Source organism: Indicator indicator, chromosome 14 (genome assembly GCF_027791375.1).
Source record: "Indicator indicator isolate 239-I01 chromosome 14, UM_Iind_1.1, whole genome shotgun sequence".
NCBI lineage: Eukaryota > Metazoa > Chordata > Aves > Piciformes > Indicatoridae > Indicator > Indicator indicator.
In genome coordinates, this window is record NC_072023.1 from 22,964,883 (window position 1) to 22,991,845 (window position 26,963).

A 26,963-nucleotide genomic window follows, 5' to 3' on the forward strand; every position below is an offset into this window, starting at 1 on the left:
CATGAAAATGACAAAGCCAAAGGTTAATTAGTCCCTTCCCTCCTTTCTTCTTCTGCAAATGACTGAATGCTTCTCGTGTCTCACTTTTTGGAGGAATTTTCTCATTAGACACTTTTGTCACAATTTTATGCCCAAAGTACTTTTTTTTTTTTTTCAGGATTTCAGGAAGCAGAGGGGATCAACGTCAGGGAACTGAAAAGACAGGCTGTAGTTTACTACTGTTAGAGAAGAAAGTTACATTTGCTGATGTTGCATACAAACACCATGAACAACCCATTCAGAGACATGATGCAGTCTCTGACACCCTGGGATCACTCATTTCCCATTAGTACTGGCAGGAGTAAGCAGAGATCTTGTGAGGGACACAGAGTACGTGATTCACCCCAAGAAAACTTCCTCTGGGAACAAACTGCAGCATGTGGAATTGTGATTACTTTCAGTGGCATCTTTAACCTAGACAGGCACGTGAATTTTGTCTCCAGAACAATGAATTTGGAGCTTTCTTCTGCAGAAAATTTACTCAGGAATAAAGTATTTGCCATATGTTGATTTTTCCAGGCAAATGAAAATGAGCCAGCTGCTGGTGTCTCCTAAATCTTTCCTTCTTTGTGTGAGGTCTTCAGCAAAATCTCTCTGTCAGGTAGGGAAGGATGTACAAGTACCTGACGTTCACCTTCCAGGTTATGTCCAGATAACCCTGGGCTTATTTCCCCTTATGTTGAGGTAAATAATAGACTCCCAGGGAGATGGAACTTGTATGCCACTTGTCATGTAAGTAGAAAATAATTAACTACCCTCTTATTTACTGATTGTCTGATAAAAGCATTAAACAGCGAGTAACTGGAAGAATTCAGAGGTGCTGAAATATTTGCTTGCACCCACTCAATGTGTAAACACAAGAGGAATGACATTAACTTGGCACTGACTTACACTATAGTCTCTTACACAGTGATGGGGCTTGGTTTTTACAGACCAGGCATGGCAGATGCCTCTATCTGGAGCCAAAAAATATCAAATTTTGTTGGTGCTCCACAAGGCAATAAAATGTCCTAAATACATCAGCAGTCTTCAAAGTTGTGAAACTCCAATTATCTACTCTGAGGCCCTATTGGACCCCCAATATTACTCAATATATGGACTATGATTTTTCTGAATTTTCTTAATTCTGTGTCCCTGGCTCTGCTTGTATTTACAGCCTTCAGATACTACATCTGGAGTAAATCAGGAGCTTCAGATACTACCTTGCCTGTCTAATTACCAAGCCACTGATTTCTGAAGAAGAGAAAAAACCCAATAATTTTAAAAAGGAAGGAGAGAAACCAGACACTAAAGAGTCACAATATCCATGCTATATTCACTTGCACCCTGTTTAAAATGTCATTCTGGTAGAACCAGGACATCTGTCACAGGTCTCTTAATACCACTCTGACAAGGTGAAGACGTAGCCACATTAAGACCTCTACACTTGGCCAGTGAAGAAATGTAAGCTGTCCTATGCTTAGTGAAAATGAGAGCCTAAGATTTCAAACTGCAGCCATAAAAGTGAAATAAAAAGCAGAAAGGAAGTGAAAAAAAAACCCAACAGCAACAACAAATAAAAGGACAAAGAGACTGCTTTCATCTGAACCATGAAAAACTAATTCCCTGGGATTAGTTTACTTTATTTCCTTTGCATAGTCTTTTCTGAATTAATTTCACTACATCTTGATAATGATCTTAACTCATCTAGTGAAAACAAGTTGATGTCAAAAAAGTTATGCTGATAGGAATGAATGGTTTTATGGGATTGCAAGGTAGATATACAGCTTCTTTTATAGGTCACTACTTAATCCAGCTCCAAGGGCAGGAGAGAGCAAATGTTTCTGCCTTCTTGTGGCAGTAGATCAGCCTGTTTGTGAGGCTCATGCCTGAAAACCAGGGGGGCTGCAACATGAGCAGCATGGTCAGTGGAGGTGAGGGTGGGACCATCAGGGGAAGTATTTCAGCTGCATGCACTAAGGAAAGTCCAATTTACACTGGCCTGGCAAGCAACTAAAGCTATGTCTGCTCAGAGATGTGATGATGGTCCAGGGCAGAAGCACAAAGAAGGAAGGAAATTCTGCCTTCACATAGAAATGAGGCTTTGGCACCAGTTACCCAGCTCTTGATTTTTTAAATTTTTTTTTTTTTTAAACGTTAACAAAGGGAAAAGTAACATAAGTGAGAAGGATTCCCATGGGCTAAATTACTATCAAGCTAAAATTGAGTGATGGCTCTAGAAATTACAACCATCTATAAGCTAAGTAGGTGATGCAGTAAACTCCCTCCTATAAACCCAGTGAGAAAAGATACCAATTCTTATCTGTGCAGGACTGTGAGACTGGCAGGTGAAAAGGAAATATTCACATGGGTATTAACTAGCAGCACTTACTGCTGCTTTTATTCAGTTTTACAGAGAGAGAAAACCTTTCCCAGCCACCCAGTTTAATTCAAGATGTATTTGTTTAAAAATTATATTATCACAGGATTCAGGCACTGCTTTTTGAAATATCACCTCTTATGGGTCTTGACATATATTTCATTATCAGGCAGTATGTGAGTTTTTCTTTTTCCCTGTTATTTTAGATACACTTCTTATGTCATGCTATGAATAATACACAGAGCAAGCACAACTTGTAATAAAAGAAAGATATTGTTCTGATTTGAAAAGGAAGAAGGTGCCCAAGCCAATAATCTAGAAAACAAGATTGCTTTTGACAAAAATAAAGAACAAACATAAATCTGCCCCATCCCAAACCACAGCAACCAAACAATCCTATCTGCATATTTTATCCATTAGTACACTCTGCTGACCCACTTCCCTGAAACCCAGGCACCAGAAATGGGTTGCATCCAGGAGGATTTCCTCAAACCACATCTCCAGTCTTGTTCGTTTCAGAGAGCTGTCAAGTCCATATCAGGCTGCATTTCAAAGGCTAATTTAAACCTCTCAAAGGGGGGGGATATGCTCATTTGTTTGAGCCTCAAACCTGTGTTTTGTAAACCAGCAACAATAACAGTCAGAGAACAGGCAATAAACCATTATGTAGGCTGATGTGAAAGCAAATAGTTTAGGAATGCTCATTGCATGTGAAGAACACAAAATGAACGTGAAGAAAAAAAAAAAAAAAACAAATTAATGAAATGCATCACAACATGCTCCAAAGAAACCTCAAAACCCCCCCTTCATTTTAACCCTCCATTTAAAGGGGCCATCAGAACACCAGGGTAGACCATGAGGATCAAGTAAATAAAAGAAACAACCAAAACCCAACACAAAAACAAGAACAAAAACCCAACCAACCAACACAATGACAAAACAAAACAACCCGAAACCAAATCACCCAAAACCATGACATGGAACCCAGCAAGGAGTCTAAAACAAAACAATACAGTTTCACTGTGTAATGTAGCAAGCATCTATGCAAATGCATGAAGGAAAAGGGAAGCAATTTAAAGCTAATTTTACTTCTGAGCTGATTTCAACCTCTGAAGAACGAGGAGGATGTTTTACAAATGAATCTTATGTGACTTGCAGGAATTTTATTAGGCAGATTAAGCACAGAAGGAATTGATGCTATTGTCTCTGATCCAGTTTAACACAAGATCTCTATGGCACTTCCTGCAACACCTTTCATGGATCAGATAACACCAATTAAAAGATTTCAGAGAAATTTAATCAACTGCTTGGAAAAAAAAAAAAATCTTACCTACTTGTAGGGGTTTTAATACAAGCAGCAGGAGCCTACAGGCAACAATACAGTAACCAACACAAACAATTTAGGAAGCTTTACATTTTGTGGAGAGGCAAAAAGAGGAGGCTGATGGAGCAAATTACCTTATGACAAGTACAGGGTCCTGCATCTGGGGAGGAATGACAGCAGACACTAGTACAGGCTAGGGGTTGCCCTGCTGGAAAGCAGCTCCACAGAGAAAGACCTTGGAGTGCTGGTGGACAGCAAGTTCTCCATGGAATAGCAATGTGCCCTTGTGGCCAAGAGAGCCAATGGGATCCTGGGGTGCAGCAAGAAAGGTGTCCAGCAGGTCTAGGGAGGTTCTTCTCCCCCTCTGTTCTGCCCTGGTGAGACCACACCTGGAATCCTGTGTCCAGTTTTGGGCTCCCCAGTTCCCAGAAACAGAGACCTGCTGGAGAGAATCCAACGGAGAGCCATGAGGATGCTTAGGGGACTTGAAGATCTCTCCTATTAAGAGAGACTGAGAGCCTTGGGGCTGTTTAGTCTGGAGAAGAGAAGACTGAGAGGGGATCTGATCAATGTCTATCAATATCTGAGGGGTGGGTGTCAAGTGGAGGGGGCCAGGCTCTTTTCAGTGGTGCAAGTAATAAGACAAGGATCAATGGGTTCAAACTTGAACACAGAAGGTTTCACCTCAACACGAGGAAAAACTTCTTTGCAGTGAGAGTGATGAAGCACTGGAACAGGCTGCCCAGGGGGTTGTGGAGTCTCCTTCTCTGGAGACTTTCCAAACCCACCTGGATGCATTCCTGTGCAGACTCCCCTGGGTGACCCTGCTTTGGCAGCAGGGTTGGACTGGATGATCTCTGGAGGTCCCTTCCAACCTCTGATACACTGTGAGACTGTGACTGTACTCCAAGCCTTTTGGATTTGTGATGCTGAGCACCCAACATGGGTTATGCTTTCCATAGTCAGAGCTGACTAATCACATGGCTTTGTATGCTCTCTAAAAATCAAGTAAGCTTTTTTTTTTCAACAAACAAACAAACATATAATTAAAGATTTTAATGGTTTTGGAGAGTAGAAGGGAACCAAGTGCTTGACAAGAAGCCTCCTGTTTACTTCTAGATGAATAATGCAACACAGTTTGAATAGGTACATTACAACATACCCTAGATACAGGTTGTCAGCCTTGTTTTCTTCTGCATAAGAAACCCTTGCTTTTGGATGCAAGAGATTAAAAGAGAATGCTATCAAATTGACACTCTTTTAATCTGGTTAGATAAGCAACTCAGAGTTTATATGCTTGTTCAGGCTTTTTTTTTTTTTTTTTTTTTTTTTTTGGACACGTAGTCTTACATGATTCCAGGCAGTTTCTGTTCCTAGCCACAGAACTGTTTCTTTTGTGCCTTTTTATTGTTTCTGCATCTAGGTAGAGAAGAAATGCTTGTTGAAATGGAAACACAACCAAAAAATGTTGACCAAATTCTTCTCTGCCACCCAAAATCTAAGTGGAAAGTCACTAATAGGTATTTTCTTTATTTTGTCCAGGGTTTCCTGGCTTAACTTTTAATATGTAGAAAAGACAGAGGACTGACTAGGTTACAGCCATCCTCACTAAGACTTCTGGATGAAACCCTAATTCTACAAAGGCAACTGAAGTCAATTCTAGGTTTAAAACATAGGGCTGATGCTTTAATAGTCACCTTCCATTAATGTTCTTTTAAATCTCTTCCGCAGCTTTGAAAATCTTGGTCCAAATTACTGGATTCAGATCTGTTGGACTTACCTAGAAGCTTTCATGAACAAGAGATACTGAAATTCCTCCTCTTCTGGCAGCATAAAATCATATGCAGCCTGAAAGGTGCATTTAAGAGATAAGAACTTCAGTTACAACATCCAATGGATCTAATGGGAGTTTCAACATTCTAGTGGAACCAGAGGCCAGGCAGATTTCACTGTGATGCCTAATAAATATCACAGACAGACCTTCTCATATCAGCTCTGAACTTTGTCAGGATTTAGCAATGCTGTAAGCTGATACAGAACACAGTTCTATATTTCCCCTTGTATTAAAGGGGGCAGAAGCAAAAACACCACCAGAGAAAACCCTGACACTGAGGAAATACAAACAATCCTTTTCCCCAGGGATTTTTTTCTGTTGAATAATGAGGAGAAAATGAATGGTACAAAGTTTCCAAACACCTACCCTTCCAGCACCACCTACCAAACCCCTGGGAGTAATTGTGCTATTAACAAAGTTAAAGTTGCTGTTCTCAAAATGTTAGGATTTTTTTTTTTTTTACAGCACAAAAAAAACCCCTCAAAAGATCATGAGGTGCACTGCTAGAAAAACTACACCTCACACTTTTCCTCATAACTTCCAGCAAGCTTTTCACAGAATCACAGAATGTTAGGGGCTGAAAGGGACCTCAACAGATCATCCAGTCTAACCTTCCTGCCAGAGCAGGATCACCTAGAGCAGATCACACAGCAACACATCCAGGTGGGTTCTGCATACCTCCAGAGAGGGAGACTCCAGAACCCTCCTGGGGAGCCTGTTCCAGTGTTCTGTCACCCTCACAGGGAAATATTTTTTCCTCCTGTTTCCATGGAACTTCCTATGCCTCAACTTCCACCACTGCCCCTTGTGCTGTCATTGGGCATCACCCAGCAGAGCCTGGCTCCAGCCTCTGGGCACTCACCCTGCACATCTTTATCAACAGGAATGAGGTCACCTCTCAGTCTCCTCCTCTCCAAGCTACAGAGCCCTCAGCTCCCTCAGTCTCTCCTCATAAGGAAGATGTTCCACTCCCTTCATCATTTTTGTGGCTCTGTGCTGGACTCTTTCAAGCAATTCCCTGAGGTCCTTCCTGAACTAAGGGGCCCAGAACTGGACACAGTATTCCAGATGTGGCCTTACCAAGGCAGTGTAGAAGGGCAGAAGAATATCTCTGGATCCAGCCCTTCTAATATACTCCCAGATTGGCACTGACCTTCTTGGCCACAAGGGCACATTGTAATTTCATTTGAATCTCAGTACTCAAAGATGCCAGGGAATTTCTGGCACAGTTGTACTCAGTATCTGTTGTCCCCCAGTCTGTCTACCTGTGCTGTCATATGGGTAAGAAAAGCTAACTCAGGACAACCCAAGCCATAAGGAAAGTGACTACTGGGCCCTGGGGACTGGCTGGACCCCAAGACAGTACAGAGCTGCTGCTGCTCTATGGGTTCATGTCTCCCTGAGCTGAAACTATCCAGAATTTGGGCATTTGGTCTGGGCAAGTCAGGTTCATGCTGGCAGGTCAGAGATGCCATGGGATCCACTGCTCTCTGTTAAGTACAAAGCAAAACCTACAGCTCAGGCCTGGGCTACACACATTTCTCCAGTGGCTAGCAGGAGGGAACCACACACAATCTCACCACACACAGAGGCTTCAGCTGTGATGGACAAGTCCCAGAAAGCAGTTTCTCTTTCTGTGAGGGGGAGACCAAGAGCCAGTGTGGACTGGTTATCCGTTGCTCCCAGGCTCTCCTTTTGCAAATGCAGCTGCACTCCCCTGCCAAGCAATTTGAATGCACTTACACTGCACAGCCCAGCTTTCCTGCTCTTCCCTCATGGAACTGGTCCCACTGGGTTTAGCAGGATTACATGTGCATAAGGGAGTTTGGCCACATGCCTGCTAGCTGTGGAGCCATGGAAACACCAGTTCCAGAGCAGGCTGCAGCTCAGCTGCATACTCACTGCCTGAAGCCCATATCTCCACAGCTTTGCTAACAGTAGCTGACCTCATTAGATTAAAATCAGTTTAGGCACAAGTACCTGAGGTGTAATCATATATCCCAATCCAGCCAAAGGGGCAAAGTGAGCAACTTCTACCAGCACAAGGGACCAGTTCCAAATCTTGACGCCTTGCTTGAGTGGAGCACTGGGTCAGGCTGCTGTTTCCTACTGATGTCACTGTTCCAGCAAAAAAATTCCAAGAAGTGCAGTACGAAAGCTGCTTAACCAGGGGACACCTGATCTGAGCCCAGGGGTGCCTACAGGAGCCTCCTCTTGAAATGAACATCTGGAAATAGATCCAAAAGAATTTAAATCTGAAGCTATGCTTCTTGTGCTGGATATGTAAGGAGCCAGTTTCTTCTCTTTTGGTTCGCACAACCAGTTTGGGTTAAACAGTGCAAAAGCATGACCCTGAGGATGGTCACTAATTTAGGAGACTACCCAAGCAAGGAAGGCTTATTTTGTCTAAGTTAGAGCACAGCATTTAAGTCAGACCATTTGCATTAAAACAGACATTTCAGAATTATTAATACTGTTGAGTCTGAAATTATGATTGCTAATCTCTCCTCACATAACAATGTTCTACTGACACACATTGTAAATCACTTTCTTTTGCTCACAGAAGATGAAGCCATCATTCAAAACACTCAATTATAAATCTGAATACAATTTAAAAGGTGAACTTCCCTCAGTTTCACTAAGGGCAGAAGAGCAATGTTAATGGTGTAATACCCATGTTAATGCATTGCAGATGCATTTAGTCTGTCAAATTTTGTCTGTATTCAGTAATTCACTCATTACTGAGATCAGAATAAGCTCTCCTGGATCCTATTTCCCTCTCTGCAAGTGTATTAGGTGTGCCATGGGCAGGTTACACAGCTCACAGAGGAGACACAAAGACCAGCTTGGTTCCGAATTCTCTATTCCTCTTGGAGCCCTTCTTAAACATCTATAAAACATGTACATTAATCTGAGAATTAGTTTTAGCAATTATCAGTAAGATGTCTCAAAAGGCCACGTTAATCTATGATAAAAAGCAAGCAGAAAATAAAACTCAGTACTTCAGGTACTTAATATACAAGCACTTTGTGTATTAATGACAGGGAGATAAGATTTGTGGCTTACAAACTGCAGTTAAACACAGAGATTGGATACTGCATCATCAATTTTAATTTTCCTGTGAAGATGAGATAGGCATTAGGAAGTATGCAAACACCAGTCTTAATACTCTCTAGCCCTTTCAGCATCTTTAGGTGCCAGGATTTAATTAATTTTTATTCTATGCTGTTCTGTGGAGATGCCTCCACTTCAGGAGAATCTCCTATCTGTCTTTGAAGGAAAAAAAAACTAAGAATAATGAGTCAACCAATTTGGTAAACTATAGAACTGTAGCTTACCAAATGCACTCAAGCAAGGTTTGACATCATTAATTAGGGGACTGGAGCACTGCCTTATGAGGAGAGGCTGAGGGACCTGGAGTTGGTTAGTCTGGAAAAGACTGAGGGGATTTAATAAATGTTTATGAATATCTGAGGGCTGGGGGTCAGGAGGGAGGGCACAGGCTCTGCTCACTTGCTCCCTGTGACAGGACAAGGAGCAATGGATGTGAGCTGCAGCACAGGAACTTCTTTACTGTAAGGGTCACAGAGCAATGGAACAGGCTACCCAGAGAAGTTGTGGAGGCTCCTTCCTGGAGACTTTCAAGGGCTCTCTGGACGCATTCCTCTGTGATCTGAGCTAGGATTGTACAGTCCTGCTCTGGCAGGGGGGTTGGAATTGATGATCTCTTTGGGTCCCTTCCAACCCGACATCCTGTGATGGCAGGGACACCTCACACTACATCAGGTTGCTCAGAGCCACATCCAGCCTGGCCCTAAAAACCTCCAGGGATGAGGCTTCCACCACCTCCCTGAGCAACCTGTTCCAGTGTCTCACCACCCTCATGGAGAATAACTTTTTCCTAATGTCTAATCTAAATCTCCCCTCCTCTAGCTTGGATCCATCCCCTCCAGTCCTATCACTAGCTGACACCCTAAAAAGTCCCTCCCCAGCTTTCTTGTAGCCCCCTTCAGATACTGGAAGGCCACAAGAAGGTCTCCTCAGAGCCTTCTCTCCTCCAAACTGAACCAGTCTGACTCTCTCAGTCTGTCCTCATAGCAGAGGAGCTCCAGCCCTCTGATCATCCTTGTGGTCCTTCTCTGGACACATTCCAGCACCTCCAGATCTTTCTTGTCCAGAACTGGACACAGTACTCCAGGTGGGGTCTCACGAGAGCAGTGTAGAGGGGGAGAATCATCTCCTTTGACCTGCTGGCCACACTTCTCTTGATGAAGCCCAGGATACCTTTGGCAGCTGTTATTGAGCTTCTCAACTATCAGCACCACCAAGTCCTTTTCTTCAGGGCTGCTCTCAAGCCAGTCACTGCCCAGCCTATATTAGTGTCCCTGCTTCTGCTCTGCAGGTGCTACATGACCAACATGCCAGTCAGCACTCTTCTAGAGCCACCAGCCCAGCTGCACCACCTGCTCAGAAGCCTCATCTACCAGTGAAGCCACAGAGTTGTGCTGTTAGTGGGACAACTCTCTTGAAGGGGTGTGTGATGGTTTGAAAGTGTCTGTACCACCCCTGCTGCAGCTTACAGCTGCTGCTCAGTTCCTTTGATATCAGAGCCTGTACATAACCAGCAGCTCTCCATCCACAGATTAGAAGCCTCCTGTAAAATCCTTTGAAAACTGCCTTCACAAAACATGCTTTTGTGGTTTTAGTCTGTTATTTATTTGCTTTCACGAATCAGTGGAGTGGTTGGTTTTCTAGCAAGATTACAAGCCCTTACAACAGGAGGTCCTACCCCTTCCAGAGAAAGCACTGCTGTTTGCTAATAATGTGACTGGTTAAATCCCAATGTGTTGTGTGGGAGCAGCACTGCTGTGGGCTTAGAACCTAGGGAGGGCCTTGGTGTAAATCACAGAACCATAGCAGTAGTCCAGGAAAATCTATTTTATGGGCCATCAACCTGTCCTGGTGTAGAGGAGGACCCATTTATCTGCCAGAAAGCTTGGAGTATGATTAATGGAAGGAATACATGCAATTCAGACAGATAAAAACTACCCAAACAAACTTGCATTAAGTGCATTCCCAGAAAAGGTGAAAAAAGTGGGATAAAATAAAAATATATGTTAAGCTCTTCACAGAGGCTTCTGAGCCCCCATCCTTCTGAGACTGTGACACAATGTTTTTTAAGATAACTATGTATTTTTAAGGGAGAAAGAAGTTTTAGTTTGGGAAAAATAAATAAAAAATAACCACCATCAACAATTTATATTTCAGTGTAGGGCATTCATATGAAGGGTCTGCTATGTCTTGATTCTGTGCTGGCATCTCAGTGCCAGCTGGTGGTGGTAGATAGCCAATTTTGTTCCAAGAGGTTGGGGAGATACATAGAATCATAGATTAGTCTGGGTTGGAAGGGAAGCCAATTTTGTTCCAAGAGGTTGGGAAGATACATAGAATCATAGATTAGTCTGGGTTGGAAGGGACCTTCAAAGGTCATCTAGTCTAAGCCCCTCTGCAGTCAGCAGGGGCATTCTCAACTAGATCAGGTTGCCCAGGTTGAGCTTCACCTGGAATATCTCCAGGGATGGGGCTTTAACTACCTCCCTGGGCAACCTGTTCCAGAGTTCCACCACCTTCACGGTAAAGAACTTGTTCATAACATCCAATCTAAATCTGCTCTTCTCTGGTTGGAAGCCATTGCCCCTCGTCCTATCACAGCAGGTCTTTGGAAACTGTCTCTCTGCATCCTTCTTGTAGCTCCCTTCAGGTACTGGAAGGTGATTATTAGGTGATGATAGATAGAACCAAAAGCTGTCTGCACACAGTTCTGGGCAACTGGCTCTGGAGGGCTCTGTTTGAGCTGAGGCGTGGGACCAGATGAGCTGCAGAGGTCCCTCCCAACCTCAACCATCTTGTGATCTATGAACTGTAACCAGGACAAGGTTATGAAACCCTACATATTTACAGCCAATTGAGCTGAGAGTCACAGGAGTTGACACTAATTTTAGTTACATTTGGTAAAAATCACTATAATACCCTTGCTTTAGTTCATTTGAATTCACAGTGTAGGTGACTAAGCACAGTAATTGGCTTTTCTTTTTTTTTTACTCCCTGAGAAAAATTCTCTCTCTTTCAATAGCAGCTATTTTCACTAAAATCACCTTTTCATATATTAATAATAGTATTTTTCTGACTAGTTAGCATTCTGCTGGAAGTTAACTGAAAGGCTGCAAATGGTGCGTGCAAAGAAGCCTTTCCTTTGACTGTTCTAAAACCCAACCCAGAACGTTTGCAGGAGAAATACAACTTCACAGAAAAGTGAAAAACAAAATACTTCAGAAAAGAGGTTCCATGACTTAGGTGAGGAGGGTGTGTCAGGGGCCAGATGTGAGCTGAAGGAGCTTGAGCAGGGCTAAGTGAGTGCAGGTGGAGAAGAATCAGGGCTGAGCATGGCAGGAGGAGACGGCAGATGGAACAGAAGGGAAAGAAGTGAGCTGGAGAGGAAAGAAGCCAAGGAGACAATAGCAAGGGGACAAACACTAGAAATTCTGAGAAGTAGGTTAGTATTTCTTTCTTGGAAAAACACAGGTATCAGACAATTGCAACTGTTTACAAATATCTGCAAATGGTTGTCAAAGGTGTTGAATTTTCCTTGCTGTCTGTCCCTGCCTCCATTTTTCTTTGAAGATGGCTGAAAATTAAGATCAAAATGTGCTTTCTGAAGAATCAAAAGATTTGTTAGGAAGCTTCCTTGGCTTCTGCATTGTAGCAAAATCTGAAAGTATTTTTTTGTTGTTGGTCAATCCAAATTACTGTTTTGCCCTTCAAACATTCTGAATACAAAACCTATGCAATTTTTTTTGTTGTTGTTGAACAGCATTAATAAATAAAATACCCACTCTGCCCATTACTGAAAATAAATTTAAAAATCACCTACTATTTAATTCATGAGGGAATCAAAAAGGAGAAGATTCTTTGTCCTTGCACTTTCCTAGAAATTGCTTTCAAATCTCCAACAAGATGCTGCCTCAGAGGTGCTCCTCCTCTCATCCTCTCAAGTGCTGAGCCTGGTTCCACAAACTGAAATGCAGATTAGCCTGCAGTTTATCCATGGATAAGATTCCCATCAGCATTTTATGTGCTGATCAGCACTCTGACAGTGTGATAATATGACTGGTAACATAAGCCAGCAGAAAACATCCTGAGGTACTACAGCAGTTCCTCTGTAGCCCATATCAGTTGTGTCATAGAGAGGGATGCACCAGTCCAGTCCAGGTACACTGTGGAGGTGGCTGTAGTGTGTGCTTTCTCCCTTTCAGGATACAAATGGGCTCAAAGGGAAAGGATCAGCTGAAAGCATGGTGTTGCTGCCTTCTCCCCAGCTAGTAATGCTGCCTTTCTCTTAAAATGGGAAGACACACCACCTTTCTCCAGCATACAGAGATGCAAGGAAGGAGGAGCACCACTAGCAAGGCAATGTCAGCAAACCTGCCTGACCTCCTCCTCTGTGAGCCCCTGCAGGACTCACAGGCAGCAAGGCCAGAATGCAAGAGCAGCTGGATACTCCCCAACACCTAGGCAGGTCCTGGCCACTATCCTCCCATGCTCTTCATGTAGACACCCCTGTGCTGCAGCTGTACATGCCAGCATCAGTGAGCAGATCCTGACATCCAATGGGGTGAGCTACAGGTGAGTTATTCTGCCTTCTCTTCTCCTCCTCCCTAAACTGTTGTGACAGGGACAGTGCAGGAAATGCTTCTGGTCTCCCAGTGAGATCAGGCTGGCTGAAGGGGTGGGGGAACACCTCAGGCCCCACTACATCACAATCAACCTTCCCTTCTACAGCATCCCTGCTACAGGCTGCTAAAACCTGATTGCTCCTGTAGAAAACAGCAGAAACTCCTCTGTCGCTGTCACAAAACTGATCTATTTTTCTTTATTTTTCTGTAATTAAAACCCACATTTGTTTAATCCCTCCCAGTCACAATAGCAGTATTTAAATTTATGAGTTAGCTCTGGTCAGGAGATGCAAATATCCAGGGAGTACCTTTATCTTGCCTCTCACCAGAAGCCATTTCTAGTTTGATCTGACTGGTTGCTTTGACACAGCTCCTTTAACCATAACATCTTTCCATTCCTCTAGTAGCAGAGATTTAGCATTTCAGGCTGAGTACATATGTTGGATAAGAACATAATCCCCAGCTCTGGGCATAGGAGTTCGTGGTAGGAGGATGGCTCTGCATACAAATTGAAAGCACCAAGATACAGAAAAGAAAAATACATTAAACTCTAATATGCATATTGCAAAGGCCTTCTGGCATCAGAAGAATTCATCAGTTAATTTGACATATGTAGAAGCAGAGGCACTAGAGAAAAAAAAGGAGAGAAAGAGAGAAAAATGTAAAAAAAAAGAAAAATAAAAAGAAAAAATGGCTATGACCTTTAGTCCAACACTCCAAGACTGTGAATAAATACTAGCAGAGAAGGAATATGCCCAGTATGCAAAGAGGAAAAGAGATAAATGAGACTAGATCATTTCAGCAGAGAAAATTCCCAGAGCTCCTATTCTACAGCCATTTCTGACAGCACAGAAATGGCTTTATCAGGGGACAGAAGGGGACAATCTCCTTCCCCTCTATTAGCCTTCTTAATATAGCATGTGCATTCCTAGGTGCAGCATGCAGACACATCTCTGCAGTCCATCTGCTTCCCCTCATTTAGATCGGGCTCTCATCTCATCTTTTAATGCAAAAAGACTTTTCATTACCATTACAAAAACTCACAGTGGTCATCCAGCAATTATCAGGCATCCATCACACAGAACTGGAGGAATAGAATGTAGAGTTTTCTGAACAAACAAAAATGTGAAAAATCACACCCAGGTATCATCTGACACCATTAGACTACTTCATCTTTGAAACCCAAAGAAGACACAAAGAAGCAGCAAACCAGAGCATATGTGAAACTCCTGTATCCACATGACTTGCAACTGTCAGACCATACCTGCTTTAATAATCTGTAAGCCTTCCAAATTATTGCTGTCAACTGAAATGGGTGGAACTAGGTGATCTGGGAAGGAATAATAAACTGCAGCACTGCAGGTGAGGAGGTGTGAGGGTCCCAGAGCACTGGAACAGGCTGCCCAGAGAGGTTGTGGAGTCTCCTTCTCTGGAGACTTTCAAGACCCATCTAGATGCATTCCTGTGTGACCTGTGCTAGATTCTATGGTCCTGCTCTGCCAGAGGGGTTGGACTTGATGATCCCCAGAGGTCCCTTCCAACACCTACCGTTCTGCAATTGTCCAATTCAGTGATGTAAATTGCATTGCAGGCGAGGAGCCATTTCTGCCTTAACCCCTTTCCCCAAGGCCCTGCAGTTCTGATAGGCACAGCAGCATACAAAGTGAACTTCGAGGGCTCCTCCTTCACTTCACCCTCTGCACAGCAGAGGGCAGAGAGCTCAGCGCAGCTAAACCTGGCTTTGAAGAGAGCTGGGATTAGAGAACGAACTTTCTGAACCCGCAGTCTGAGCACAGCTGATCCACCTTAGGCCATGCATGACATCTCGAAATCCCTTCTATCCACTTCTTTTGTGCTAAATATGTAGCGGTGCAGAGGTTTGGGGCTTTTTTGTGTTGTCTTTTTTTCTTTTTCTATAAACTCAGCTCATTCTGCTTAAGCTCTGTTCTCCAAGACATCTTCACACCCTCTGCTGACACCTTTCACTTCGCAAATGACAAGCACATTCCACAAAGCAGTCTTTCTTCTTCCCCAAATCAGTTAAATCTGGCATTATGGGGTCTTTAGACGAAAAAGCATAATTTTGCTTATCTAGCAGATGACATTATAAGTTTTTGTTTGGGTGTTTTGCTATTTGAGGAGGGTGTATTTTTGGGGTATTTTTGTGGTTGGTTGGTGTTTTGGGGTTTTTTTTTGAGAGAGATTTGAAATATGCTTTAGTTTTATTCACTGGAAGATCTGGCTTTCCAAAGCTATAAGTAGAAGGCTTTTTAATGGTCATATTGTTTAGAAATCAGGATACATAGAACAGAACTGAAGCAAGTAAGGACCATAGAACAGCAACCATTTGGTGGATTTTTTTAATGTTGGGGGGAGGTGAGATTTGTTATTTTGGTATGCTGTGGGTTTATTCTGTTTGGGGTTTTTCTTGTCTGCTTGTTTGTGGGGAAGAGGGTGTGGGGTTTTTTTTATTAATATTATCACTTAATTTTCTACCTTGTAAACACAATCTGTATTTTAGCATGGACAAGGAAAGATCTGAAAGCATTAGCTAACGTATTTGCAAGGCAAAAATCTGTGAAAATAAAACCTAATGAATCACCACCCTTATCTTTCTCTCTGACATTATAAATCACTAGTAATAAAATGTTAGTCTAATGCAGAGCCAGGCAGCAGAAGCTGTAATCACAGCCCAAAGTAACTGTTCCTTTGGAGCTCATTAAATGTATCGAGTCCCTGTAATCTTCTATTGATTTCAGGAGCAGTGGTTCAGTTATCAATGCAAAAAGGCATAGGGGAAAGTTCCAGAAAGGATTCCCCATATTCCCCAGAGATATGCATTCTTTCAACCTTGATTTTTACAAGTTTCTCCCACTGAACATAGTGATGATTGATTCCTCTGCTCCAGCACTAACACATTGAAGGCAGAGGCCAGCCACACCCCAACAGCCTTTAATTTGTGTTGCTCACAAGCAACCCTGTATGGAAGCTTTAATGGTTTCCCACATGCCTATGACCTAGGCTTATAAAATACGTGATGACCTGGTTCTCCTCCCAGAAGTGTAAGTCAGAAGAGGAAAACAAAACAAAACCCCAAACAAATAAGAAACAAACCACCAAACACAACTCAATCAAAAAGCCTTCTCCATAAATGTGAACCTGTGAAATGACTGTGAAGCAATGGCAGATACCTGCCTGACTCTGCAGAAAGTTAAAGTGATCATAAAGGCACTTCCTAACAACAGCAGCTCGAAGGATTTTATCCTTGATGTTATATTTAAAGCTCTAGCTCCAAGGAGCTGGTGAATGCAAGAAAGTGACAGCAAAAACCTTGTGACTGTAACCCAGCATTTTAAATCCTACAAAGAAAGATGGTCTAACAATTGGGTTTGGTTTTCTGTTGGTTTGGGGGTTGGGTTTTTGGGTTGTTACTTCGGTTTTGGTTTGGTTTTAATTTTATTTCTATTTGTTTGGGGGGGGGGGTGGTGGTTGTTATTGTTTGGGGGGTTTTGGTTGGGTGTGTGGGCTTTTCTTTCTTTTTTTTAATTAATTAAAGAAAACCACAAACAAATAAACCAGTCAGGGAGGTTAGTAGGAGAGCTCCATGGTTTGTTTGTTTGTTTGTTTTTTGAGTCCAAATTCCTGCCTTTCAAAAAGGCTATTTCAGTGTCATTCCTTTCCTGTGGGGTAATAAGAGGTTTTCTAAGTAAAGATGTCTAGGGAAAAATTGGAGATGTTCAGACTACACCCAAGTAGAGCAGGACAGGAGTTTATGTTCTGAAATTCAAAGGCCCCTTCTGATCAGGTTTTGGTATTGCTTTTGATTCAGATAGTCCTTCAGAGAATCAGGGACCAGCTGTACCCTGCACATCCATATGTGTCTATTACATTTGGTAGTGATGCAGAATTTGGTTTCCATCCACACAAGTATTTTTGTAAAGGCTACAGGGGCAACAAAGGTAGCTAGCTATAAGTTGAAATATACATAAATGTAAATTATTTGAAGTCCCTGAAATATGCAGAGAAAGAGGAGACCAATGGCTCTGTCAGGAGAAACCCACCCTATTTTTTGCCTAACACGAGTTATATTACTGAAGTTTCCTGCAAAGAAGTTCCTTCTGTAAGAGCAGAGGCATTCAAGTCTGCTTCTGTTACGCTGACTCCAGCAGTGGATATCAACACACCAATTCTTGCCAATACAGCTACTCCCTAATCAAGAAGGTTACTCAAAATTTATCTGATGGGCAGATTTTTAGCTGTCAGACTCTCAGATTCCAAAACCCAAAACCATTCCTTGGCCTCTGGTTTGTGCCACTGCCACTGCAGTGAGCCCAAGGTCACTGGCACATCATGGTTAGCTCTGTGCTGCATGTCAGCCTTCGCAGCATCACCTGGCTGAAACTGAAGGTCTTTCTGCTGCAGCTTGATCTGAAGCCCATTTAAAGCAACATAAAGACTTCTATTGACTTTATTTGGTCTCTGGATCCATTCCCAGATGCACAGTAGACTCTCTGCATCCTAAGAATCTCAGCTCCCAGCATCCTAAGAATCAAAGGCAACCCAGCAGTTCCGGTTGCATCTAACAGAGGTCAGTGTTGCACATCAACAACAGTCTACAAAATTATGACTCTTATTCACAGAGTGCCTCCATTTCTGTTAAATTTTGGTGTCACCATTCTGGAGTTTGCATGCTTTCCATCAGTGCTGCTGAGGAAACCCAACAAGGCTTCAGAGCCTATTGAGTCCTGAGCTAGATTGTAAAAATACATGTAAAAATAAAAAAAAAGGAGGTTTGTTTAACATAGTAAAATTAATTAATTTTATGCCAGATATTATTTTAAAATACACTTATGTGTTCTTTATTATTTTAAAATACACTTAAGGATTCTCTCTGTATTTATTTATCTTTCAGAAGATGTCCTCTTTTTTTTTTCCCTTGTTGTATTTAATAACTGCTAGTTAATTATGCAGAAATCCCATCCCATCTGCTTATTCCCTCACACAGCAGAATTAGAGGGCTTGATTCTACAGTCATTACTCACAGAAGGAGAGGCATTGATTTAATGGACTTTCCTGAAAAGGGATTACAGTACAGGATCTTCTGATATTGATTTTGTGACATCAGAATCTTTTCGTCCGAAGCAGACACTGATGACTCAAGATAATATCAGTGCAAGATTAGGCAGGGGCAGCCAAATTAGAGAAAGAAAATTATTAAAAGGCCTAATCTCCTAACTTACAGTAAGAAGACTACAGCAGAATATTGGCTATGCTCTCTCTTTACTTTCTTTTTTTTTTTTTCCTAAGGAAAGTTCACTTAAAAAAAAAAAATCTGAGTGATATTTCTCTTTCCTCTCTTGCCCTGCTTACAGCTGCTTTCATGACACTGTTGTGAGCTAGAGCATTTTTTTAGGGCATTGGGTTCTCTTTGAAAAGCTTAAAGTCACATTAATTATTATGGAAAAGACCAAATCTCCTAATTTACAGTAAGCAGACTACAAGAGACTATTGGCTATGCTCTCTTTGTTTCAAGAAAAATTCTCTTAAAGAAAAAAAAAATATTATCTGAGTGATGTTTCTCTTTCCTCTCTTGCCCTGCTTACAGCTGCTTTCATGAAACTGTTGTGAGCCAGGGCATTTTTTGTAGAGCAATGGGTTTTCTTTGAAGGGCTTAAAGTCACACTGATTATTACTTTTTTTTTTTTATGTTTTAAACTGATGTAAACATCCAGAAGCTCTGATGAGCAACATCCTGTAGGAAGCAAAAGCAAATGAAACAAGAGCAGCAAATAACAGCAGCAAAACAAACCAAAAAAACCCCTCTGCTCAGCTTCTGGAGGAAGACAATTGTGACATTTCTGTTTGGAAGGTGTACCAGCCCTTGGAGAATACCAGCAACTGGTGTAGATGATAATCATTCCTCAGCTATCTAGAGCACCCTTATTTTGATGTGTCTATCTTTCTGACTTCAGGCAGCATCTGCAGATACTTTGCATGCAGAAAAAAAGCCAGGCACAGCAGTGCTAAGCAAATAATAAATAAATTAATTTCATTGTTGGTGGAAAATGTTCTTTTTCTTTTCTCTCTCTCCTTTTTTTTTTTTTTTTTTTTTTAAATTTAGCTTAAATCTGCCTTGCAGTACTTTGGGAAAACACTAATTAGCATTCTTTTTATGGATTTTTTTTTTTCCTCTAACAATTCCCTCTACTGTTCTTCACCACATTTTAATAGGGTGTTGGGTTTTTTTTTTTCCTTTTTTACTTGGGTTGAAAATTTTTTTTTCCTTTATTACTTGGGTTGAAAAATTTATTTGTTGTTTATGAGCAGAATGAGCACTACTCTTCCTTCTCAGTTTGATAGGTCAATGAGGAGTAACGATTCTCTGTGTTAAAGTGGCTTTGCTATGGACAACAAGGAAACAACTGAAAAAGCTGTGGTGTAGCTAACAGCCACGTGCCAAGCAGCAGTTTACAAGGCAATTGGGACAGGCTGTGGTCTGCTCTGGGGACCTCCTCTCAGTCTTGAAGAGCAGCCCCTTCTTGATTGATTCTAGGGATCACAGTATCATGGTACGTTAGAGGTTGGAAGGGACCTCCAGAGATCAAGTCCAACCCCCCTGCAAAAGCAGGATCACCCAGGAGAGTCTGCACAGGAATGCATCCAGGTGGGTTTGGAAAGTCTCCAGAGAAGGAGACTCCACAATCCCCCTGGGCAGCCTGGTCCAGGGCTCTGTCACCTTCACTGTAAAGAAGTTTCTCCTCATGTTGAGGTGAAATCTTCTATGTTTAAGCTTGTACCTGTTGTTTCTTGTCTTATTATTGCACACCATTGAAAAGAGCTTGACCCCCTCCACTTGACACCCACTCCTCAGATATTTATACACATTGATGAGAAACCCTCTTGGTCTTCTCTTCTCAAGACTAAACAGCCCCAGGGTTCTCAATCTCTCTTAATAGGGGAGACACTCAAGTTCCCTAAGCATCCTCCTGGCTCTCTGTTGGAATCTCTCCAGCAGCTCTCTGTCTCTCTTGAACTGGGGAGCCCAAACCTGGACACAGGATTCCAGGTGTGGTCTCACCAGGGCAGAGTAGAGAGATAGAAGAACTTCCCTAGCCCTGCTGGACACCTTTCTTGATGCACCCCAGGATCCCATTGGCTCTCTTGGCCACAAGGGCACATTGCTGTCCCATGGAGAACTTGGTCTCCACCAGAACTCCAAAGTCTTTCTCCATGGAGCTGCTTTCCAGCAGGGCAGCCTCTAACCTGTCCTGGTGCCTGTTGTTATTCCTTCCCAGATGCAGGACCCTGCACTTGCCCTTATTGAACTTCAAGAGGTTTGCCTGCACCCAGCTCTCCAGCTTGTCCAGATCTTCTTGGGTGGCTGCACAGCCATGTGTCTACTCTAAGAGGAAATGATCAAAGGTTCTTAAAATTGAAGGAATTCCTGATCTGATTGACAACTTAGAGACTGGGTTCTTTGTATTGTATAGTCAGAAGTCAACATAACTAAAGTGTGAACCTACAAGTTTATAGCACATGAAGGAGCTACAGTTGTTCAAATCCTTCCGATATAACTGGAAGAGCCACATCTCAGCCTCCTAAAGAGCACTGAGGCTAAATCATTTCAAAAATCACAGCTGTTAGATCAACAGGCAACATTACCTGTTTTCCCCAAAGTATTTTAAAAGGAATTTAGGATTATTTCCCCCCAAGAGGTTCATACCTGCCAAACAAACAGCTGCCTCATGTTAAAATTTCTGCCGTAGAATAGCACAGAGCTGTTGACTTCTGTTATCTTCACTCAGCTTTTCTGAAGTGCTCAATCCCTATGCCTAAAAGCCCCACTTGAATTCTTCCATCCCAAACGTGTTTTCCACCCAATTGCAGTGCCTATCCCATGTATTCTCTTCTCATGTCTAGGCTGCTGCCTCAACACCTGAAAACTGAGTGTATGGATTCCCTTCAAAACATATCCCCTGAGATCTCTCTTCCCTGTTATTATGTGTCACCAGTTTTCCCATCACTGATGCATACTCTAAAGCATTTCTTCTCTAAGTACACTCATACAGCAGAAGAGAAAATGCAAAGATAGGCATAGTAATTTGAGCACAGCTCACACTACTCTTGCTCTGGTGCAATCTACTATCTTTACAACAAGCCAGACATGATGCATATCATTTTATTTCTGGAACTCCTTCATTTAAAAACCACTATAATTTCCTAGCATAAGAATGAAGGAGTTCCAGAAATAAAATGCATCACTTTTGCCTTACTGTAAAGGCAGCAGACTTCTTCCTCAGGAGTTGCTCCCTTCACTGGCTTTACTCATTCAAGATTACACAGTGCTGTGAAAAGCAAGGTTACTTTTCTGTTTCAAGTATCTCCTACTCTCTGTTCATCTGTTACACGTTGTGCACATGGCAGCTAGTACGTGTTGCCACATTTCTTTCATACAGCTTTTCCTCTTTTCAGCTATACACTGATAGGAAAAAAAATGTTCTAGTGGCTTTTGTGGGCAAAACATACTTAATAAGCAATTCTCTGACCACTCCCCTTCTTAGATGGTTACGGGAGAGGGAAAATATAACAAGAGGTCCATGGGTCAAGATAGAAGCAGTTTAATAAAGGAAAAGTAGTGAAAGTAAGGGGTGCAGATGGAAGCAAGAGCAAACAAAAATATCATTCTCTGCTTTCCATCAGCAGATGATGTCCAGCTGCACCCCAGGAAGCAGGGCTTCAATACACATAGTGGTGTCTGGGGGACAGACAGCATTAATGAATGCACCCCACCCCTACCACCCCCACCCCCCATTTCCTTGTTTCCCTTAGCTTTTCTATCTCAGCTGGTGTCATTTGGTGTGGAATACCCTTTTGGTCAGCTTGGGTCAGCTGGCCTGGCCGTGTCCCCACCCAGATCTTGCCTACTGTTGCAGGGGGGAAATGTTGGAAAAGCACAGCCTTGGTGCTGTGCAAGCACTGTTCAGCAGCAGCCAAAACCCTGGGGTGTCATCAACACCCTTCCACCTACCACTACAAAACACAGCACTATGAAAGATTCTGCAGGGAGAACTAACTCTGTCTCAGCCAAGCCAAATACACTGATGTAGCAATGGGCATAACTCTACCCTGCTAGGCATAAAAAGGTGTCCTTGCTGAGAGAAAAAAGGGTGTTGCTTTATATGGAGAGCCTCAAGAGCATACACAAGACTTACACAAAAAGACGGAAGTTTCCTGGAAAGAAGAAATGTCTTTTTTTAAGAAAAGTTTGTATTTGTAGACAATTTTCCTGAAAAGCACCATCCCTCCAATGTAGTCTCTACACAGAAGCACTGTGACAACGTTTTTTCGTTGTTCATTGATGCTGTGGTGTCCCAGCATCAGGTTTGGCACACTTAAGATGCTTTTGTCCTCTACCTAATCTCTGCTTGTCCCCCTCCACCACCCAAAAAAGAAAATATACAAGAAAACATAAAATCACCCAGGTGCAAGCTACTAACAGCATGCAACATCTGACATACCAGTCACATAATCCAGGGCAGTACCTCAAATGAGCAAAGCTCACTGCAGATCTATGGGAAGGTTACTGGATTGCAGTTAGAAAAGGTGGGAAAGATAACATCAGTTACGGGTATCAGAGAACATATCTACTTTTTCTTGCTGTTTCTTTAGCTGAAGTACAGCTTTTCCTCTCAGCTGTGATCAGCCATGCCTTTTTACAAAGTCGATAAGGACTATGCCTCCCAGGCATTTAGAATGAAACACCAGAGGACCCACACCCATTGCAAAATGGCAACATACTAAGAGATTCCTACAGCAGAATGGTTGGAGGCTTTTCTCTGAAGCAAGACACATCCCTGTTCCTCACCCAAATATTGTAAATCAATGCCAATATCTGAGCTCACACACAATGCCTTTCTTCTGGATGCATTCCTGTGTGATCTACTCTAGGTGATCCTGCTCTGGCAGGGCAGTTGGACTGGATGATCTTTCAAGGTCCCTTCCAGCCCTTAACGTTCTGTGATTCTGCTAGTTTGTAAACCAGCTATCACATAAGAAAACTACTGAAGGGAATAGTAAAGGTTCAAGATCATATTGCTGTATTTCCAGAAAAAAAAAAATAGTGTCTTGAATCATTGAAAGCATTCACATTGTACTGTGAAAGAGAGAGAACTAAATATTGTTAGCCCGTGAGCAACAATATCAGGCACATGACATGCAGTGGGCAGGAGTTTGATCTCCTTTTGTCACTGACCATACCAGCAACCTCAGACAATGCCAGCAACTGAAACAAGCTGGCTCTATATTTTATGGTGTAATGAATGGCAATTGGAAGAGAAGAGGAAACGTGCTTCAAGCAGTTTTACCGTTGTGCAAAGTCAGTGGCAACAAGGCCACATCAAGCAGATACAGCTCAGCAAGTGACATTTGGGCTGCTAACCCTGAAACAGCAAGCACACAGACATCAGTTTTGTCTGTCTGCAGACTGACCAATTCAATGCAGCTGCTTTCTCAGGGAGATTAACTTCCAGGTGAAGTTAATACTTCAGTTTAATACTTTACAGTTAGTACAGTTAATGATCAATTTACTAACTTGAGGCAGGATAATTTTAGTTTTACTTCAGTCAAACTGGCAGAACTAAATAGCATTAAATGAGGGAACTGCCTTGTTTTGAAATTAGCTGTTTTCAGTTATTTGTCACTGCAAAAAATATGCAGACATTAAAGAGAACACAGGGAATTTCAGTCTCAGTAAAATGGTCCTATTCCAGTGATCTGAAACAAGCACTACTCTTGCTTCCCCAATTTCTTTCCTGTAAGTGTGTGTACTCTGAGCATCCTCTGAAGCCTCAGTTCTCCTCTTACAGTAGCACCTAATAACAGCATATAAGTAATTGCAGTAGACTTGCTGCCCAACCAAAGTCGTAATCCAGTCATGTGGCATTACTGATGCACCTTTATCTTGAGCTACAGCTTTACCTTCTCTTATACCACAGAATTCTATGAATACTCATCAGCTTTCTTTGTCATTCCAGTCCTGTATTTCTTCGAGTTCTATTTGGCTCAGAAGTGATGGCTACTTCCCAACAGAATGAAAACCTGAGGCCTTAGCTACCTTCAAACCGTACCAAATTCCTTGAGAGTTTTTTTTTAAACTGTCATTTTGCAAATTTAAGCTACTTATTTCTTGTCTTGCTTTATTACAAGAATTTGTCACAGTAATACTAATAAAACAAAACCCCACTCACACAGAAAACCCAAAGTAACACCCTACCCCCCCCCAAAAAAAAAAAAAAAACCAACAAACCCAAACAACTAAACAATGAAACACCCACCACTGATTTTTTTAATTTATTATTTTTTTATAAAGGATTGAGAGCAATATGAACTCTGTGACTGTGGGATAAAATAGCTGCCTTAAACTGTTTGCACTTCTGTATTAAGGAGCAAACTATAATCTTCACCTTTCTGCTGGGCTGTAACCTCCAGTCTTACTTTCTTAGAAATATATATATATAAAAGCAATAATAATAAAACCACCAAATTTCAAGAAGCAAAATTTTGTCTGCATACTAGCATTTTATCTTGCAAAAATGTATGTTTCAGCGGTTATGAAAATGAGACAGCTGACAGTTGACTACTATATGTGAACAGATGCTGTGAAAGCCTCCCTTTAAATAGTTCTGTCAATGCAATGTCAGTTTCAGAAGTGACACCACTGCTGTTCTAGGATATGATCCTGCAAACTCTTATTCACACAGCGAGTCCTGCTGATTTCCATAGGACATTTACATTTATAAGACTCTGAAAGGTCAGGTCCTTAGTTGCAGAGCTCTTCTTAGCAGTGACTGACACATATACAACAAAGTTTTTAGTAGTGTTGAACACACGTACTTTAGGGTAATGACATTAAGTCAGTGGTATTCACCCAGGCAGTACATACATTTTCTTTCAGAAGTTACACAGAGCATATTAAGTATGCTTGAGAAACCACTAAATGAGGGAGAGCGTAAAGGTAAAAAGATGTCATGTGAAATCAAGCTTGCAGCATTAAGCAGAACTTTGAAAAATTAATCTGCCGAGAAGATCGGCTGAGCCCGAACATCGCACGGTGCTGATCCGCAAGCAATGGGTAATTCCGCCACGATAAACCCGCGACGATACACCACCCGCCCCTTTGTTAGCTCCATCTTCATCACGCTTCTCTTGTGGGGAGGGGACGCGTTTAAGATAAAAAGATATTTAACGAGAGAAACACGACGCGGCGGGATGTGTTTCCCCGATAGGGACCGGGGCGGCGGCAGGGAGAGGGACCGGTGCTGAATGGACAGCTCGGCGCCCCCCGCCACGGCCCGGCCCTGTTGGGCAATACACCCCCAAAACCCCTCATCGCCCCTCTCTCGATCGGCAGCCCTGATGAGAATCAAATAACTTTGGAGGAGGCAGAGGAGGGGAGGAAGAGCCGCCGCAACTCCCCCGGGCTGCTGCTGCCACTTTCGGTGGGGGATACACGGGGCGGGAGTGCATCTCGCCCCAGGGCACGGCGGAGCAGGTTGACCTCCCGTCGGATCGCTCGCTGCGGAGCGGCACTGCCACCTCCCTGTTCCTCTCGCCAAACCCACATGCCTCCTGCGCAGCTGCCTGCGGCAGCACAAAGCGGGACCAGCCGGGATTCAGCCTTTTCCTCCACCGCCCCGCGGGAGAGGCGGAGCGGGCACGGCCACCCGGCCGTGCCCGAGCCCTCACTCCCGCCGGGAAGACACACAAAGGCAGCGCGGAGGGGATGCGGTGGCCATGGGAAGGGAGGGTACCCGCACCCCTCCCCTTCCCCAGCACTTACCTTCAGCAACACAAAGAGCCAGAGAAGACAGGATCGGGCCCCCGGGGCCCCCAGTCGCTGGCGGCTGGGCATCGGGCGGGAGGGCGGCAGCGGCCCACAGGGAGTGCCGGGCGAGGGATGCTTCTGCTCTTCTGTCTCCTGGTCCCCCGCCTCTTCCCGTTGCCTCCCTCCTCCCGGCTTCGAGCCGTACCCGGCAATGGCGAATTGCGGCAGCATCAGGCGGCCGGCGGCAGCGCCGACCTCCTCGCCGAGCGGCGCATCCTGCCGCCCCCCGCCCCTTTTATTTGGGGTTTGAGGCGGGGAGGAGGAGGGCGGGGAGGAGACGGAGGCGGCGGCGGCGACGGGGGTGTCTCCCTTCCCAGGAGTTTGGACGATAGCGCCGCTAGCACCACGGAAAGGGGTGGGGAGAGTCGCTGTCCGGCTCCGGGAGCGCCGGCTCCTCGGCGGCAGCTGCCCCAGCACCCGGAGGAAGACAGCTCTGGAAACCGGCAGCCACCGCCGCCGTCCCCCCTACACCGCCCCTCCGGCTCTCGCTCTCCGTCTCCAGACGGCATCTCCCTTCCGCGGACAGGGAAAGCGAGGAGGAAGGCAAAACTGCATCCCCGCCGCCACTCCTCAACACGAACGACAGTCCTTTCCCAGTGTCATTTTTCCTGCCTCTTTCAGCCCCGCCGAGATCAGAGAGCAGCAATGTCGCGAAGGTCCTACTGGCGGGGCTAGACTTCGCCCCGGGCAGCCCCGACCCCGCACGGGGCGCTAGGGTTCTGCAGGTGGCGGCTGCTCGCTTAGCTGGGGCGCTGTTGGAGCTACAGCTTCGGGGGCAGCAGCCGGTACCG

The 26,963-nt window shown here is 43.5% G+C and overlaps 1 protein-coding gene across 1 annotated transcript in view; it reads right to left on the reverse strand.

Annotated features, from left to right (window-relative positions):
• Positions 1-26,343, reverse strand: part of PTPRO (protein tyrosine phosphatase receptor type O) — a 175,638-nt gene extending 149,295 nt beyond the window's left edge. The window contains exon 1 of the mRNA XM_054386736.1: positions 26,128-26,343. Within this exon, the coding sequence (XP_054242711.1) occupies positions 26,128-26,343 (216 nt within the window). The remainder of the gene's footprint in view (positions 1-26,127) is intronic.
• Positions 26,344-26,963: the final 620 nt, after the last annotated feature.